The sequence below is a fragment of the Aotus nancymaae genome, unplaced genomic scaffold (genome assembly GCF_030222135.1).
Source record: "Aotus nancymaae isolate 86718 unplaced genomic scaffold, 86718_ANA_hifiasm-v0.15.2.pri h1tg000030l, whole genome shotgun sequence".
Classification (NCBI taxonomy): Eukaryota; Metazoa; Chordata; class Mammalia; order Primates; family Aotidae; genus Aotus; species Aotus nancymaae.
The window spans coordinates 28,080,911-28,093,484 of NW_026988443.1; the positions used below are offsets into that span (position 1 = coordinate 28,080,911).

The following is a 12,574-nucleotide window of genomic DNA, read 5'->3' on the forward strand; positions in this document are numbered from 1 at the left end:
TCGCCAGACTGGCCTGAGTGCCATCCCTCCACCCCTCATTCTGAAAGGGGTGTTCACCCAGCTGATGCTCAGCTAGCATCTTTTATGCTGTAGCCACTGGTGAAGTGCAAATAAAGAAAGCAGAATCCCTGCACTAGGAGTCTGATGAAGGAGATAACCACATTTGCAATAAAGTGAAATTAGTGACAAAAGAAGCATGAAAAAGGAATGAGGCTGAGCCACAGAAAATTGCCAAAATTCAATCCTTTTAGAACTCAATAATAACAATTTCCTATGGCTCAACCTAATTCTAAAGGAGTGTTAAGGATAAAACCATTAATCTAAGTTTCGGGAGGGCTGCAGGGGGAGTCTTGGAAAGTCAGAAAGAAGTCGCAGCATTTGAGCAATGTGCCAAGGAACTTAGCAATCTCAGCCGACTGGCAGATGCTGCTGAAGCCAGAGACTGTGGGTGCAGTGAGTAATGAGTTGTAGGTGGAGAAGTGAAATCAGGTGAGTGTAGGCTTTTATGATGTTTGAAAGTGAAGGGAAAAAAGTGAGAGAGTAGTAGAGGGGCAAAGCCAGGGTCAGGAGAGTCCATTCTCAAAAAGGAAGTAGGCTGAGGCAGGAGAATTGCCTGAACCCAGGAGACAGAGGTTGCGGTGAACCGAGATCGCGCCATTGCACTCCAGCCTGGGTAACGAGCGAAACTCCGTCTCAAAAAAAAAAAAAAAGGAAGTAGAAGCAGAAGCAGGTCTATAAAGAATGGAGCCCCTGGAGAAGTGCCATGTGGTGATCCACTTAAGAGGGAATGAGATCCTGGGAGGCAGTAGGAAGGGCAGAATTCAGTACAATTAAAGGAGAAGAGAGCCGGCTTCCTTTGGGGTCAGTAAAGGTAAAAAAACAGACACAGCTAAGGGTGGAAGAAGCCAAGTGGAGAATGAATATTGGAGATTTTCCTGAATGGTGCTGTCATGCATGCAGGAGGCATGGTCTTTTGAGGGAAGCAACAAGGAGGCTGGGGCTGCAAAGCATGCTTGACGGGAGTGGTAGGGTACTGGTGTTCCCACTATGGTGATTAGAAGCAGAAGTTTGTGATGGACAAGGAATAAATAGTTGAGAAAGATCATGGCCCAACAAGACTGGAAACTATAACTTCACAGTTGTGAAATTTCTCTCTCTCTCTCTCTCTCTCTCTCCCTCTCTCCCCCCCCCCCCCTTAGAGTCAGGGTCTCGCTCTGTCACTCAGGCTGGAGTTCAGTGGCATGATCTTTGTTCACTGCAGCCTTGAACTCCTGGGTTCAAGCAATCCTCCCACCTCAGCCTCCCAAATAGCTGGGACTACAGGCATGTCCTACCTCGCCTGGCTAATTTCTTAAATTTTTGTAGGGATGGGATCTCACTATGTTGCCCAGGCTGGTCTTGAACTCCCGGCCTCAAGAAATCCTTCTGGCTCTGCCTCCGAAAGCACTAGGATTACAGTCATGAACCACCACGCCTAGCAAGATTTCTCTAAGTGGCCTCATGTATGTCTTCTTTTGTAAAGTGTCTGTTCAAAACTACATTGAGATATCATCTCACTCCAGTTAGAATGGCAATCATTAAAAAATCTGGAGACAACAGATGCTGGAGAGGATGTGGAGAAATAGGAACACTTTTACACTGTTGGTGAGAGTGTAAATTAGTTCAACCATTGTGGAAGACAGTGTGGCGATTCCTCAAGGACCTAGAAATAGAAATTCCATTTGACCCAGCAATCCCATTACTGGGTATATAGCCAAAGGATTATAAATCGTTCTACTATAAGGACACATGCACACGAATGTTCATTGCAGCACAGTTCACAATAGCAAGGACCTGGAACCAACCCAAATGCCCACCAATGATAGATTGGACAGGGAAAATGTGGCACATATACACCATGGAATATTATGCAGCCATCAAAAACGATGAGTTCGCGTCCTTTGTAGGGACATGGATGAACCTGGAAACCATCATTCTCAGCAAACTGACAGAAGAACACAAAATCAAACACTGCATGTTCTCACTCATAGGCGGATGTTGAACAGTGAGAACACATGGACACAGGGAGGGGAGCACTACACACTGGGTTCTGTTGGGGGGAAATAGGGGAGGGACAGCAGGGGGTGGGGAGTTGGGGAGATATAGCATGGGGAGAAATGCCAGATATAGGTGATGGGGAGGAAGGCAGCAAATCACACTACCATGTATGTACCTATGCAACAATCTTGCATGTTCTTCACATGTACCCCAAAACCTAAAATGCAATAAAAAAAAAAAAGATTTCTCTAAGTGGACCTGGCAGCTCCCATTTAGGAGTGGAGAGAGAATGTCATCATTGAGGAGAGGGTGTGTGCTCAGAACTAGGGGCAAGAGAGTTGAGGGTAGCATCAGTATGGGAGGCTCAGCCTCAGTAGAGAAGGAATTAAGAAGAGAACATAGAACAGGAGAAGCAGAAAGGGTTAAGGGTGGATCTCGTTACAGCCTGAGTGTGCTATAGGGACAGTGCGGGAGGTGGATGGAGCAGAAGTGAAAGTCCTGGTAGGAGAGGAGGCCCATGCACTGGGAGGAGCTGATGGATGGAGAAGAATTATAGGTCCTCATGAGAAATGAGACCTGTGAATTGGATAGAGCAGGTGGGTGGAATAAAGATGTAGGTCCTTAGGCGGGGTGCAGTGGCTCACACCTGTACTCCCAGCACTTTGGGAGGCTGAGACAGACAGAGCAGTCGACACTAGGAGTTCAAGACCAGCCTAGCCAACATGATCAAACCACATCTCTACTAAAAATACAAAAAAAAAAAAAAAAAATTAGCTGGGTATAGTGGTGCATGCCTGTAATCCCAGCTACTCAAGAGGTTGAAGCATGAGAATCGCTTGAACCCAGAAGGCAAAGGTTGCAGCGAACCGAGATGGCACCATTGCACTGCAGCCTAGGCAACAGAGTAAGACTCCATCTATAAATGAATGAATGAATGAATGAATGAATGAATGATGTAGGTCCTTGTAGGAGAGGAGGCCCTCATGTTAGATCAGGCAAGGGGGTGGAGCAGAGGCAAAGGTCTTCAAGGGAGAGGAGACCTGCAGGTTGGATGGAGCAGCCCACAGGGCTGAGCTTGAGCCAGGTGAAATCTGATCGTCACTCCATTTTATGGTCTTCTGACACCATGAAAACGGAAACCATTGATTCATTTTCTTTTAGAGCACTATCCTTTTCATCCTCTTTTCCAGGATCCAATATAGTGTTCTTTACCCAGATGTTTATGGATGAACCGAAACTCATTTCTCTGTTACCATATAGGGTGTTACCGAGAGTTATTTCCTTTGTTCTGTCCATCTGGACAGAGAAGTAAAGTTTTTTAGAATTCTTCAAAGGCAGAACTTCCCAATTCTGACTCCAAACTCCTTTCAGTAAGGAAACGTAAAGATCACAGTAGAAATCAGAGCTGGCAGACCCCCACCTGTGGCTACCCGCACTGCCCAGTGTGACAGGACTCAAATGATCTGGACCACAGAGTCCCCCTGTCAGAACACTTACCCAGGGAGCTGGCAATAAAGCATGAATTCTCCAGTGGCTGATATTTCAGTCATGTTGCAAATGGAAAGAAATGTGTAAATATATAATATAATGAAGATGTGGCCCATAAGGTCATTTATTTATAAATCTCCTTTATCCAGGAAAGCACCAGTTAGAAATCCTGATCTTTTGAATGATATTTAATCCAACACTCTTGCTTCTCAATTTCATGGCCTCCTCAGCTACTCACGTCCATGACCACACCCTAGACATTGTTCATCACTACCCATAAACTCCAAGATCTCTCTGTCACAGTCCTGCTTTCCAGCAGCCATCTTCTCACTTTCCAGATGACTAACTCTGGTAAGCGGCTGGTCCCATCAAAACCTCCAGTCCTCATCCTCACTACCTACCACCCACCTCATGCCCTCCTTACCCAGTCTGGATGCCATGGTCCGCCACTGTAGCGCCCCCTTGCAACTTCCCCTTCACCATACTCACAAACAGAGCTTCAGCCCTGGCAAACCTAATCCTCCACCTACTCAGTGCAGAGCAGCTGAGCATAGCTGGAGAAGATTCTCATCTCTCCTGAAGGATCTTAATTTAAATTTAGGACCACAGGTCTCCAGTGGATGCTTTGGTCTGGCCCAGCCCTCCACCTATTCAAGATGACTGCTTTATTGCTCTCATCACTCTGCTAGCCTCCAAAATACTTTCCTCTTCCTCATTGTCAGCTGATGATCTCTCTTCTGATTTCATGGAGAAAGCTGCAGCAATCAGAAGACAACGACCTCATCCTCTGGCCACCAGATCTCCCAGCAGCCTCCATCCACACACGGGGCTTTGTCTTCCCGACAGCTGAGTGTCTGCCCTGCCCTCACTGAGGGCTGATCCCTGCACATGGGCACCCAGCCCCACCCCTTCTCTTACCCAAGGGCTAAATTCCTGCAATTGCCCCTGTCTTCCATTATCCCCCTACTCTGCTCCCATCGGCATCTATGCATGCTGTATTATTATTCCCATCACTAAATGCTTTCCCATGACCCCACATCCCCGTCCACCTATTACCTCCTCTCTCAGCTCCTCTCCTCTGCTGCTCCTCCGAACAACTGCTGTGTCGCCTACCTCCTCGTCCTCATGCCCACCCCCATCTTCTCTTTCACTACTTCCAGTGGGGCCTTTGTCCCCACCATTCCACAGCTGCTCTTCTCAAGGCCATTGACAGTCTTCACCTGGCCACATCCAGCGGTCAGTTTTGTCTTCATCTCACAGCTGATCACCCCTCCTCTTGGAAACACTGTTCATGTGGCTTTCAGACACCACACCCTTCCACCTTTCCTTCTACCTCATTAGCAGCTCCTTCCTCTACTTCCCCAGCTTCTCGATCTCCAAATTTCTGGTTGCTGTAGTCTTCTACTACTCTCCTTTTTGTTACCTACCTTGTCTTTGCAGGCGAGCTCACTCAGTTGCATTGCTTAAATATTTAAGTACCTTTGACATGCTTATGACTCTCAAAATTCTATCACCAGCCCTTCCCAAAAGTTCTATCACTAAACCTTCTATCACTAAAAACCTTCTATCACTAAAAATTCTATCACAAAAACTTCCCAAGTGCACGTTTGTATATCCACATTCATTTTCAATCTCTCTCGAAGGGCTTAGAGGCATCTCAAAATTTTTATATCCAAAAAGTGATTCTTGCTTCCACTGCTCCCCCAAAACTGTCTTCTCCCAGTCTTTCCTTTCTTAATAAATAATTTCACCATTTTCCAGGTTGCTAAGGTGAAAATTCAAGGAATCACTTTTGAATCCTCTTTTTTTTTTTTATTATTATTACACTTTAAGTTCTGGGGTACATGTGCAGAACATGCAGGTTTGTTACACAGGTATACGCATGCCATAGTGGTTTGCTGCACCCATCATCCCGCCATCTACATTAGGTATTTCTCCTAATGCTATCCCTCCCATAGCTCCCCACCCCCTGACAGGCCCTAGGGTGATGTTCTCCTCCCTGTGTCCTTGTGTTATTGTTCAACACCCACTTTTATGATCCATCCAAAGTCCTACTGGCCCTACTTCCAAAATGTATCCTGTATGAGCCACTTCTCGCCACCACCGTCCTCATGTCACTCCCCACCGCCATCCTCATCCCTGTTGCCATCATCTTCTGCCTTGACCACAGTGACATCTTCCTATTGCCACTCATCACCTCATGTGACAGGTAGAGTAGTCTTTTAAAATTAAAAATCAGGCCAGGCGCGGTGGCTCATGCCTGTAATTCCAGCACTTCAGGAGACCAAAGCAGGCAGATCACCTGAGGCCAGGAGTTCGAGACCAGCCTGGTCAACATGGTGAAAACCCGTCTCTACTAAAAACATACAAAAATTAGCCAGGCGCAGTGGCACACACCTGCAATTCCAGCTATTTGGGAGGCTAAGACAAGAGACTCACTTAAACCCGGGAGGCAGAGGATGTGGTGAGCTGAGATGGCACAGTTGCACTCCAGCCTGAGCAACAGAGTGAGACTCCATCTCAAAAAATATATATATATAAATAAAAATCAGATTATTTGTCTGTTGAAACACACCAACTTCCCACAATACTTGGAGTAATATACAAATAGCTTACCATGGCCTACAAGGCCCTCCATATTCTGTGGTGTCTTTGATCTTAACCCTGACCATCTTCCCCATTGCTCACTCAGTTCCAGCCACACTAGGCTCCGTGTGCCCCCCAAATTCCTCAAGTGCCCTTTCGTTGAAGGAGCTTGCTGTCTCCTCCCAGAAGGGCTCTGCTCCCAAGATCTTGTCTCATTCTTTCACGTAACCCAGGTAACGTGAGTACCGTCTCTACATAGCCCAACCTGTCATTCCCCAACCCTGTCATGTTCCTTATTCCCTCACCTGGTTATTTCCTTCCTAGCACTCAGCACTCTCTGAAATTGTCTTGATTTGTGGAGGAAAGTGGCTGTTTCTGTCTCCTCCATTGGAATGCAAGGGCCCTGAGGGCAGCACCATTGACAACCTTGTTTGTTGTTGTATCCCCAGTACCTCAGCGTGCCTGGAGGGTGACAGGTGCTCAGCGAATAATTGTCGAATGAATGAAAACTGCGTGCAGTTAAGCACACACACAGTGTACCTTCCACGCTATTCCCACTTGAAACCTACAGCCATTATTTAAGGAAGACAGGATCCTTTCATTTTCTAATGCAGTTCCCCTTGTACAGATGAGGAAATGAGAGATTATATGATCTTCCCGAGGTCCTGTGGCTGGCAAGTGTAGGAGTTGTTGAGATACAAAGCCAGATTCTGACTTCTGATCTTTCTCCTACTCAACAGATTTCCTCCAGCCCTCTTCCAGGGCCCCCCCAGCGCCGGCTCAGTGTCAGACGCAGTGTCGGAGGCGAGACGGGGCTGATGAGCTGTGTGCTCCCGGATGAACTTCTCACGCAGATCCTGGCAGAGCGGATACAGGTGGGTCCATGCCGCCTGCACAGAGCTGCAGGGCTCAGCACTCAAACACCATCCCCACGCCCTGGGCCATCAGCCGCCCATGATGGTTCAGAAGGCAGTCATTTGCTTGTCTTTTTGACAGCTCTTGTCACTCGCTGACCCTGGCCCAGTCTACAGCCTGAAGCCACTCACCTTCTTAAAGGACCAGAGAGCAGAAGACTACACACACATTTTTTTAATTACCAGAAACATAGTGGTGTGTTAAAAATTCCAATGTGGAGTCATTCTCAAAGTTAGAATTTGGAGCTATGTTAATTGCTTCAGAAACATATTTTCAATGTTATTAAGTTCAAAAGAAGTAACTAGGAAATAGTGGCTAAAACATAATAACATCCTACATAAATATTTGTAAATGTATATTACACACATAGTAAAAACTCTGAAAATACATGTGAACTGAGGTTATCTTTGGGTAGCAGGATTATAGAATTTTAGTCTTCTTTATACATTTCTCAATTATTTAACAATGATATATTGCTTTTAAAGTCAGAAAAACAATACGCTGTTTCCAATTTTTAGTTTTTTTCCCACTGTTCTACAGTTAACAACAAGAAAACAAGGTCAGCAGGATTGAGGAGGGTATCACTTAAGCCGGTTTCTGCTCGTGGTTTGCAGACACAGCTACATTGCTAACCAGGTGCCGGAGCTGGGTGTTTGCTTTGGTTTTTCAAGTAGGGCCACAGTATTAATTGCACATTTAAATACAACAAAATTAGACTTGAGGCTCCCAGAGAAGGAGGAATATCACCACCAGAAAGTTTTTTACGTTGAGATTTGCACTGCTACTTCATTAAAGGCACTATCACTCTCAACTGATTTGAACAGTATGTTTCCATAAGTGTGCCAGTGTTTTAGACACCCAGAGTAAAGGCTGAGAAACACGGGTAAGGCCCCAAAGTAAGCTAGTGAGGCTGTGCTACTCCAAGTGCTGGTCTCTGATGACACATGGAGCTTACACAGCTTCTTCCATCACAAAGTCTTGCTACAAAGTTCAGCCGCAGAGAAAGAATGATGTGGCTGTGGTACCTGTTCAGTTGCCAGCTGAACCAAATAGTGTGTTTAGTGGCACAGGGCATTTACATTATGACACAAGCTTCTTGTCTCATCAAAAACCTAATACTCATTCACTGGTGGCCGGACTATGGTCTACACTTTGAGTAACACTGAGTAAGGCAGAGGCTGTTCTTCAATGGTTACTGTTACCAAAATCATTATACTCCAAGGCAGTAAGACCACCAAGAAAAATACAGAAGGCCCATCACTGGTGCCCCTGCTGCCGGTGACTGTGCTGGGGAACATCATTCCCTTTTCATCTCATTTTTGCATACCTCACGGATCTTTTCAGACTGGCCCTTTGACATTGTCGTATGTTCATTTATTTCTACAGACAGAATAAATCCTTTACTCTACAGATTTATACAATAAAGACCATCTGCCTGGGCGTGGTGGCTCATGCCTGTAATCCCTGCACTTTGGGAGGCCGAGGCAAGTGGATCGTCTGAGATTAGGAATTTGAGACCAGCCTGGCCAACGTGGTGAAACCCCATCTCTACTAAAAATAGAAAAATTAGCTGGGCATGGTGGCAGGTGCCTGTAATCTCAGCTACTCAGGAGGCTGAGGCAGGAAAATCACCTGAACCCAGGAAGCAGAGGTTGCAGTGAGCCGAGATTGCATCATTGCGTGACAGCCTCAGCACTGGAGTGACAGAGTGAGACTCCATTAAAAAAAAAAAGACCATGGCTGATTAAACACTTTTATTCTTCTCTTTTATTTTATAACAGCACCTTGGATTTAGCAAGCAGAAAGCCATGATGTTTGCATCGGGGCCCAGTAGGTCTGCAGAACCTTTTGCAGTCCCAGTCAAAGCACAAACAGAACAAATGAGGTTGTGTCCATGGTAACTGTCTTTGCTCTCTCTGGTTTCAGCTGAGTGACTGCTACCGAGGGGTGGTGTTTGACGGCCTCGACACACTCTTTGCTCAGAATGCAGCAGCCGCCCTCCTCTGCCTGCTGAAGGCCATTGGCAGCCGGGAGCATATATACGTTCTCAACATGGCCCAGGATTACACAGCCATGAAGGCCCAGGAGAAAGCCAAAAAGGAACAAGAAGGCAAGGCCTCCTTCCTTCCCATTGGGCTCAAATGAAACTTTGACATTTGCTATTCCACTGGCACCTCACCTCTGCCCTGTAATGTGGCCAGGAGTTTGTATTTCTACTTTGCTGGAAGGGAACTGGGACTCAAGTGGCCTGTTGGGAGGTTCTGTGGTGAAGGTTCTGCTGACAGCAGGTGCATTCCTGCTTCCCTCCCGTCACAATGTACGCCCTCCATCCTTTCTGCAATTATAGCCATTACGGGTCACATCCTGACTCAGGCAACTGATTTGCTTGTTGGTTTTGTTTAAGCCCAACTATGCGTTTCTTATAAATCTCAAGGTGCCGATAAATTTTCCAAAACATCTACACCTCAGCCTGCTGCACACCAGGCACCATAGCAGACATTTTGTATACTTTGGGGCATTTAATTCTCATAACCCTGTGAATCTTGCCCCCATTTTACAGAAAAGGAAAATAGAGCTCAGGGATAGCAAAGGTCTTGTGCCAAATCACATTGCCAATTAGTAGGAGAACTGGGTCCATGTAATTCTAAAACCTTTGCTTTTCCCCTCATTATACCAGTGGCCTGCGAAAATAATTTTAATAATTGAAAGATAGGTACACACACACACACACACACACACACACACGTAATGTTAGCTTAAGTTCCCAATGTAGTCAGAAGCAGCCCCAGCAAATCTTGGCCACCCAGGGCAGGGTTGAAGGACAGAGGATGGTGACGCTGTCCATAGGAATCAGAGCCCCCACCTCCCAGAAGCCTCAGCTCCAGTCACACAACTGCTCTTCCTCACTCCAGCTTACCTCTCCCTTCTAGCACAATCTATTCAAATCATAACACTTTTCCAATTAAGGAAATACTTAGAAACACTAGGCTGTCTCAGTCCTTGAACAGAACTCAAAGTCGGCTTCCTTATAGTCTCATCCCGAGAAAAATCTGGAACAGAGACCAGGCATCCCTCAGCAGTCATCCAGCCTCCGGCTGCCTAGTTTTCCAGAAAGTTCATTTCTCCATAATGATCCACTTGAAAATAATCACCACTTTTCCTTTTCCAGCTTGTCTTCAGAATGATATTTCTCCCAGTGAAATTGTGGGCTCCTCTCCCCTAAATCATCTGCATTTCAAATGTCCTAAGATGGCATGCAGTCACACATTATTACATTAAAATCTCATGTTTATTGAACATCTGTGAACACGCCAGGCACTCGGGGAAGCACTTTACGTGATCACATATTTAATCTCCACAATGGCCGTATGTTTTTATTCTTATCTGTGATTATCCCTTGACAAATGGCAGGGAAAGAACTCAAATGCAGGTGTCTGAGTCTGCAGCTCAAACTTGCAAGGATGATGGTGGTGTGAGGAAGGGAGGTGTGAGGAAGAAGCTGATGCCTTTGTCCTAAGTGTGAACCACCAGGCAGGGAAGGGGATTCCCCTCGGTTTGCAAATGGCCCTGTCACCATGATCCTGTTAGTGGCATATGCTCATAATGAGTCAAGTCAGTGGGTGATATATGTGTCTTCTCTCATTGCTGTGACAAATTACCCCTGTCTTAGTCTGTTCAGACTGCCACAACAAAGTTCCATAGATCGGGTAGCATGTCAACAACAGACATTTATTTCTCACAGTTCTGGAGGCTGGCAAGTCCAAGATCAAAGTGCCAACAGAAACAGTGTCAGGCAAGGGTCACCTTCTGGTCACAGAAAGCATCTTCTCGCTAAGTCCTGAAACAAGCTCCCTTGGGCCTCTTTTATAAGGACACTAATCCCAGTCATGAAGACTCTACCCTCATGACCTAATCACCTCCTAAAGGCCTTACTTCTTAATATCATCTCCTTGGGGAATTAAGTTTCAGCATAGGAATTTTGAGGGGACGCAAACATTTACACCATAGCAACCACAAACTTGGTTACTTAACACAGATTTATTGTCCTGCACTTCCGGAGTCAGAAATCCTAACATCTTTCTCTGTCACTTATCAAGGGATAATCACAGATAAGAATGATAACTCCTCCCTCATAGGGCCATTGTGGAGATTAAATAAGCGATCATGTAAAGTGCTTTCCCCAGTGCCCGGTGTGTTCATACGTGTTCAACAAACATGATATTTTAATGTAATAATAGTATGACTGTATGCTATCTTAGGACATTTTAAATGCAGGTGATTTAGGGGAGAAGAGTCCACAATTTAAACAGGAGAAATTTCATTCCAAAGATAACAGGGAAAATGAAAAGTCATGGTTATTTTCAAATGAATCATGAAGAAATGAACTTTCCAGAAAACTAGGCAGCTGGAGGCTGGATGACTGCTGAGGGATGCCTGGTCATTGCTCTAGATTTTTCTCAGCAGGGCCACGTTCCTTTTTAGGCTGTTGGGTAGCCTCTTTCTCTTGTCTTTTCTGGTTTCTAGAGGCCTCCTGCATTCCTCGGCTCCTGGCCCCTTCCTTGCAGCCCTGTAACCCCTGCTCCCACTGTCACATCATCACCTTCTCTGACTGCTTCTCCTGCCTCCCTTGCAAGGACCTTTATAATTAGATTGGGCCCCGCAAGATAATCCAATATAATCTACCCACCTCCAGATCCTTAATTTAATCAACATTTGCAAAGTCCCTCTGCTATGGAAGACAACACAGTAACAGGTTCTGAGGATTAGGATATGGCCATCTTTGGGGGCCACTGTTCAGCCACCTGCAGACAGAGCCCAAATATGGAAGTGTGTGGATGAAGGGACCCCTCCACCTCAGGGATGAGGCAGACCAGGCATCACACCAGCTGCCCCACACTGAGACTCTCCTCCACCTGGTTAGGCTGCTAGCGAGTCTGGGAAGGACTTTTCATCTTCCCATCTGTGCTCCCCTCACAGAACGCAAGCACAAGGAAGCTCTTGAGAAAGAGAAGGAGCGTCTCCAAAACATGGATGAGGATGAATATGATGCCCTGACCAAGGAGGAGAAAATGACATTCAATCAGGGGATTCAGCAGGCGCTCTGGGAGCGGAAAAAGAGGTCAGGGCCAAGGGCTGGCCACAGCAGAAGCCGTTCCCTGGGACCGTCCCCACAGAGTGACCAGGACTGGGGTGTGAGCCTGGGCTGTCTTCCAGGAGGGCAGCAGCAGCTGCAAAAGGCCCTGGAAGATGATCTGCAAGGAGCAGGAAGACTCCAGGATGCTGGCAGCTGTACCATTCAGGGTTTCTCCCACTCCCCTTCCTTCTCACTGAAGGGCATTTGGGACCAGGCTGTAATATCATGCGTGGCCCCTGTGCTTCCCTGGGGCCCCTGCTGGCCCCCTCACCAGCACCCCCAGGTGTGGCTTATCAGTCTCTGTGCTCACTGCCTTGGTGCTTCAGTATCCACAGCTGGTGATCCAGGGTCCACTCTCTTGACCTGGATATAGTGACTGCTCCCCAGATCTCAGCCCTTCCTCCTTCTGCCTGG

At 46.5% G+C, this 12,574-nt stretch overlaps 1 protein-coding gene across 1 annotated transcript in view; it reads left to right on the top strand.

The window, feature by feature from the left end:
* HYDIN (HYDIN axonemal central pair apparatus protein) overlaps window positions 1–12,574 on the top strand; it is a 490,708-nt gene that overhangs the window by 353,990 nt on the left and 124,144 nt on the right. Inside the window, exons 43-45 of the mRNA XM_064383265.1 lie at window positions 6,852–6,986; window positions 8,953–9,136; window positions 12,004–12,145. Coding sequence (XP_064239335.1) covers window positions 6,852–6,986; window positions 8,953–9,136; window positions 12,004–12,145 — 461 coding nt within the window. The remainder of the gene's footprint in view (window positions 1–6,851; window positions 6,987–8,952; window positions 9,137–12,003; window positions 12,146–12,574) is intronic.